Consider the following 6,983-nt stretch of genomic DNA (forward strand, 5'->3'; position numbering starts at 1 on the left):
GCAATAAGCCTCTGAGTTACTTTGAAGATTAAATGAGATAAAATGTAAGGCACCAAACACAGTTACTGTTTCCTTTCATTTCCTTTTAATGGTTCCCCATCCCTAAGACAAAATACGGCCACTGCCACTTTCCCAATTTCATCTCCTGCTACTTCTCCTTTAGCATAATGAATTTTTTTTGTATGTTTTTTTTTTTGGCCATGCTATGCGGCATGCAGGATCTTCCCCGACCAGGGATCAAACCTGTGTCCCCTGCATTTGGGAGCACAGAGTCTTAATCACTGGAGAGCCAGGGAAGTCTAGCATAATGAATTAGGTGCACAGTCAGACTATGCACTGCTTCATGCCCTTCTCTTCTTCAAAGCCATGTTTACAAGTAAAATCTTAGGTGTAAGAAAGTCTTTTCTATATATTTCAACATGCAAGTTAATTATCATATTTTCAAATTTGGAATGCAATATCCATAAAGTACAAGTGTATTTATTGGGAAGATAGGGAAGAATATTTGTAAGCATAAAATTCTGAAAAAAATCTTCAAACCATGGCTGCTGTACATGTTCATGCAAATATGATTAATGTGATGAGAGATTATAAAATCTTGCTAAATGGTATCTGAGAAATAACTTTGCCAGGGATGAAATCTTGAGTTGAAATAAAAAGGAAAAATGGTACAAGTTAGAGAAACTGGGTCAAAAAAAAAATATGATTAAAGTGATTATGTTTGTTTGTTGAGGTTGCTTATAAACACTTTCCAAAAGTATATGTCCATATACTTTAGATGTTTTCATTAATTTGATAATAAATGTGATAAGTATAACATGTCTTCTTTAAAAACAACAAGAGATAAAAATACTAGCTTAGATAGATAAATTCAATGTTAACTTTCTCTATGTTTATTCATAGACTGGAAAAGAAATATGGCGGGGTTCCCCATATGATTTTATGATTTAGAATTTACAAAGAGAAGAGAAACTAACAATCTTTCTAAGCATAAGAGGAAAAAAATTAGTTCTGTTTAAAGATGAATTCAGGTAAATGGCTTTTGTCAGGTCCCTAATGTGACAATCTCTAAAAGTATGTAAGTTCAGTGTTTATTTCTTGAGTGATTTAACTATAGTCCTGAAAAAGCATCAAGTTGGCTCTAAGACGAAAAGCTGCTCTGTGTCCACAAAGTGCTTCCTCAGCAGCTGGTGTCTATCCTTAGTATCAGGTTGAGAAAATGAGCAAGGAAATGAGTTGAAGATTCTTAGTAGACAGTCCACTGTATCCCAGCTGCAAAACTTTTCTAAAGTTGTCACATGGATGTGTTTTCTAAAATGTTACCAGGAATGCCGAATCATTTCTTTCTAAGGGGATCTTTTAAAACTTTCCTACATTCTAAATTTAAAACATTTTTAAAACAAAAAACAAAACAAAACAAAAACCTTAAATTCTAGGTTTTTTTTTTTTAATGAATGTTTATTTTTAAGTTTCAAATTATCGTAGAGAAGACTCTTCTTCAAACACTATTTTGGCTTGGGTGACAGGCACAGTGCTGATTTACACATATCCCAAACATACAATCAGCCAGGCCCTGAACATAACTGGGCATGGGTGCCCCCCAGGCCACTGAAAAGCAAGCATTATTCATGAAATCATAAAGCCTTGATTAAGTATTCTAGTGGACATGTGCTTTGTCCAGCTCCCCAAAGATAATGAAAAGGAGAACATTATGATGATCTCAGAAGTCATTCTTTTCACATCATTAGTACTTTCCTTTCAAGTGTGTTCTTTCAGAATTACAGTAGTCATGTAGGCACCGGGCAGAGCCCTAATGATATGAGGCCAAGCCAAAGAGCAATCCAGACTTAGGGAAGAAAATAACTAGAAAAAAATGAATGAATTCATCATCTTGATTCTACACATCTTCAGCAATACTGCTCACCTGCATTATTGTCAGAGCTGTATACAGCCTGGGAAGGAGGGCAGCAGCATTGCTGGGTGCTGACTCTTGAAAACAACATGACCTTAGAGACAGCCGTGTCGCGACATTGCAAATTACTAACGTCCAGCTTGGACTTAGCACAGTATTTTTCTGTTGACATTCCCATAAACTGGTCCAATTACTTTTAAATGAATCATATCTGTTGAAACAGCCTGGAAATAAACCAAAGATTTTATACTTGGTTTTACAGTATAGAGCAAGAACATCATTTCCTATATATACCTGCAAATGAACAAAACTTCCTTTTGAAAAATCAGAGCGCTAACAAAACGCGTTTTTCAAAAATGGCTTCTATATGATATCATCACTGCAATATCTTAGTTCGCACAATTATTTTGGATTTACTTTTCAAACAGGAAACATTACTGAGACTGATTTAGCTCATTTAAATAATACTCCCAACTAAAGTATACATCATGTTTAAAGGATCAAAATCACAGGTCTCACTATCAAATAATCAATATAATGATTTTTTTATTACCTTAAAATACATTTTTATATAATAGTATAAGCCAGTTCATTGGGAACATAAAATTAAATTATATTTATGCCAAATGCAACTCAAAATACATATGTAAACAAGTATCATTTGGCGAAAATAATCCTGATAAACTTTTATTAACCTCCTGCTGTACAGAACAAAATACACCTCACTGTTTTACAGAAAAAAATTATAATTGGTATTTGCATTATTCTCTATTAAGAAAACACTGTTACACCATTCTTACGAAACATTTTTTGTCATTTTTCCTATTACTGCTGATGAAAGTAATACAGGTAGTGTTTAATACTAATCACTTCCTATACTCCTCAATTTTCTTAGTCTTTCTCCGACACTAACCAATATGCACTAGTGAATGCTTGATAAAGTATATCTTCTTCCAGTATAAATTTATTCTTTCATAAAATACTTATTGTATGCTCACTATGTGCTGGGCTTTGTGTTAAAGACTTTGGATGCAATATAAATTAAGACAGATTCCTTGCCTTAAGAGCTCATGGTCTAGTGAAGGCAAAAGACAATTGCATTAAGGTTTACTATGCACGATGAATACAATGACACAGAAAAACCCTAGTAGGGTTCTTTGAATCAAGCAGGAAGGCCAGTTAACAGTTAAAGTCCATTCCATTAAATTAAGTCTACCATCTTTATCAAGGAGATGGTAGCTAACACTGCCTGGTTTGCACTTCCTTGTCTTGGTAAAGCAGTGTTGATAAGTGTAGACAACATCAAAACATCTCTGAAAATTACCATCACCTTCCTGACTTCACAAGGTTTAGCATCACTGAATTTAAACATATCAGCTTAAGACCTAATCTAAGTTGGAAAATACCATTAAGTCCAGCTGTAGTTAATAGACGTGTACATGGTAAAACAAAACAAAACAACAACAAAATGAACTAGAAATGTACAGCCTAACGCACAAAAAATCAGATTTCTAATTGGGGTTTTCACCATATGTTTATTTTCTGGCATCTAGGCATCAGAATAAAAATAAGACATACCTGAAACTATAAATGCTTACCATATTATGTACTAAATTAGAAGGCAAATTGATTAGATCTGTCATAAATCATGTTTTTTAAATGTAATAACACAAGACACCCCTTGAAAAACTGTTTAAGTACATTATAAGAATAAAAACGTGTACATAGCAAATTAGAAATAATATTTTAAATGCCAATATGCACCTAAAAATAAAGACATGCCACATAGAAAAGCGGTGTGTACATTTACATTTATGCTACCCGTAGTACCCCAGGAACTGGGTAAAAGAGACTGAGTTCCTTCAACAATATGTATATTCTTCTAAATTTTTGATATTCACTACTTATTTTCTTCTAATACATTAGCCAGTCTTTAAAAGAAGCCAAATACCAAAAGACCAAAGAGGACAAGTGTTATATATACATGGCCCATTTGTGACATTCTGGTTTTATACATACAGTCATTTCAAACAGAAGAGGCTTACGTGAAATGCACGGCTACCCACGCATCTGATATATACCATTCTTTCACACCATTTGTAGGGGAATTAAATTTTCCCTGTTCAGGGTGACCTTTTAAGACTTTGGGCATGGCCCACCCTCACTCAGAGGTGAAATCAAGGCAGCAGCAACACCCAGCAGTAGAGTTGTTTTTCTCCTGCTGCCGGATGACAAGAATAACTAAAGACAAGGAGAATGAAGATTGCTCAAGTCTTTGTCAAATGGGATTGGCAAGGAGTTCTCCTAAAAACAGTTCCCAATCTCATCAAGGAGTGGTTATGTTCAGCAGAAGGCTGAGGTACCATAGGTTCTACAACCTGAAACCGTGGGTCCTCAACACAAACCCACTCATCGACTTTGTGGATTATGGGATTGTTACTGAAACCTGGACGTGATATAACAGCAGTTTTGAGAAGTTTGATTTACGCATTCCAGCCCAGCTGAATGTCGCCTTAGAGTGCTGAGGCTTGAGGACTCTTATGAGTCTCCCTCCCGCACAGCCTGAACAGCCATCGCCTCCCAAATTCCAGCTTATACATTCATTTCCTGGGCAAATTCTCTCTTGGGGGTAAAACAATGGACTCTTTCAATCTTCTCTTATCTACAAAGAGCTCTAAGACGAAGAAACAGTCCTTTCAATAGCATCCTTTCCGACTTCTTTAAAAATGATGAGTGGGAGTTGAGGGAGGGGGACCGGGCCGAGCAAGGAAGAGGTGACAGGCAACTCACCTCTTTCAGCTGCTCCAGCTCCTGTCTGAGGCTATCATACTCAGCCTCCAGCTCGTCATACTGCTGTTTGAGGGTCAGCTTCTCTTCCAGTACCACCAGCCCGTACTCGGCCGCCTGGATCTTCTCGTGGGTCGTCTCCGTGAGCTCCTTGGTCAGCCTCTCTATCTCGGTCTTATAATGGTCCACAGTCTGCAATACCTCTTCCGCGGCCATAGCCCCGGCGGATGGAGGCAGGAGGGGGTAACGGGGTATGAGAGATGGATGCAAAGCAGGCGGGGGAAGGGAAAAGGAACTAAGGAGGGAAGGATGAAAACGGAAAAGAAACGTGTGGCTGGACGTACGAGCAGAGCAATGCCCCGGTTGCCCCTCCGGCAGCCGCGGCTACACCGCCTGTGAAACCGGCGAGAAATGCAACATGGAGAATGCAGGGAAGAGGATCAGGGGCGAGGCGGCAGCTGCTGCGGCATGTGTCCTCCGGGCCGGCCCCTGCGTGCGGTCAACAGCCGTGCGGCATGGCCAGGCTGCGGCGGCCGGAGGCTGCGAGGGGCTCCGATTCTGCTTATTCAGAGACGCACAGCCGCCATGTCTCCGGGCAGCGTCACTGCAGTCTCCTCGGGCCCCGCGCTCCGGCTCGCCGCGCCCGCCCGCTCCACCTGCTCCGTCCGGCCGCGCTGCAGCGGGTGCGGAATGATGCAGCGTCGGCCCTCTCCCTCCCTCCGCGCCTGGCCGGGGCTCCGAACGGGGGGCGGGGAGGCGGACGGAGTCGGCGCGGGGGGAGGGGCAGAGACCAGACGGAAACCTCCGGAGGCGCCTCCCGCCGGGCGGCACCGCGGGTGCGCGGGACCGATGCCTAGTCGGCCGGACGCGCGCGGGGAGGGACCCCCAGCCAGGCCTGGCCCGGCCCGCCCTGCTCGCCGCCGGCAGGAATTCCTCCCAGGGCTTTGCCCGGGTGGGCGTCGAAGCCCCGGAGAATGGCTTAGGCGCCCGGCTCTCTCACTACGACGTGAGCCCAAGCTCAGGAAGCTGCCTGGAATCGGCGCCTTGCTCAAAGAGAGGCAAACAGTAACTAACGCGCTCGGGGCCCGCGCATCCTCCTCACCCCCTGGGCTCGCGGCATCCTTCCCTGGCCTTCTGCACCCAAACGCTGTGCTTCCAAAGCCTTCCAGACGCCCCCGCGCAACGCTCCCGCTTCCGCCCCTTCCGCCTCCTTCCTCTTCCCATCTCTCCCCTCCTTTCCATACATGGCCTGGTTCACCTCACGCTCTCTCCAAATAACCTTATTACAGGACAGTCTTTGCTAAAGATTGCTTGCCCTCACCCAAGCTTTCTGTGCCCAGCTTATCACAACATCACTACTCAGAAAAAGATCTCTATAATGCATGCACCCAGAAGCCTCTGGGTACAATTATTTCTTGCCCCAGTAGTTCTATTCTATGGATTCTTCAATAAAGGAAAACTGCATGAAATTCCCTCTATACAGTATCAACAGTACCCTACAATAAATATTCTTAAAACAAGAGCTAATAGTTCTGGAGCCCACGTGCTAAGCTTTCTTCGAAGTATGGTACATGAAATTTCTCCCATCCTAACAGCAACCCTTTGAGGTAGGAACCATTATCCTCAATTTACAGGTGGTGAAAGAAAGGCACAGGAAAGTTGAGCGATTTGCCCAAAGTCAGGCAACTCTTAACTGGTGAAGCCAAAATTTAACCGTAACTCCACAGCCATAACCTGAATCATTATGTTGGCTTCACCTTCACTCATTACTAAAACAAAACCAATAACTACATATTATATGCTCGTAAAATGACCACTTTAATCAATGCAAAGAGTGAGGATGAAGAGTCACAAAAGGAGATGAAGGCAAAGTCAGAATGAAAGAGGGTAAAGAATGAAGAAGAAGAGATGAGAATAGAGAACAACCAAGAAGAAAGGAAGCAATAGGAGCAGAAAAAGAGCTATTTCTGTGTAACTCGTAGGCTGTGGGATCAATAGATCAAGGATCTGACCAGTTCCTTCCCTGTCTCCTGGTGGCACTTGTCACAGAGCTGTTTCTCAATGGCCAAGAGGTGTTCAAACACACACACACACACACACACACACACACACACACACACACACACACACATGCTCTTTCTGAGTTAGAATGCAGGACTCTCCCATTGTTGTGCCCAGGGTAAAGAAAAAAAAAAAAGCAATGGTTGATGGTGTGGAAGAGCAAATGAGTGTCCTTACAAAGCCTTGACTAATAGGTTCTCTGGATGTGATTTTCACTGTCTCT

General features: G+C 42.0%; 1 protein-coding gene across 6 annotated transcripts in view; it reads right to left on the reverse strand.

The window, feature by feature from the left end:
* Positions 1–5,429, reverse strand: part of BICD1 (BICD cargo adaptor 1) — a 208,056-nt gene extending 202,627 nt beyond the window's left edge. For 5 of the 6 annotated variants that reach the window (XM_027129280.1, XM_027129283.1, XM_027129282.1 and 2 more), the window contains exon 1: positions 4,703–5,317. In XM_027129280.1, coding sequence (XP_026985081.1) covers positions 4,703–4,915 — 213 coding nt within the window. In that variant the 5' untranslated portion in view covers positions 4,916–5,317. Of the gene's footprint in view, positions 1–4,702 lie in introns of all 6 variants that reach the window. The other variant, XM_027129284.1, reaches the window with a different exon arrangement.
* Between the last annotated feature and the right edge of the window lie 1,554 nt (positions 5,430–6,983).

This window comes from Aethalodelphis obliquidens, unplaced genomic scaffold, assembly GCF_003676395.1.
Source record: "Aethalodelphis obliquidens isolate GAN/ISIS:26980383/991018 unplaced genomic scaffold, ASM367639v1 scaffold36, whole genome shotgun sequence".
In the NCBI taxonomy this organism is placed as follows: Eukaryota; Metazoa; Chordata; class Mammalia; order Artiodactyla; family Delphinidae; genus Aethalodelphis; species Aethalodelphis obliquidens.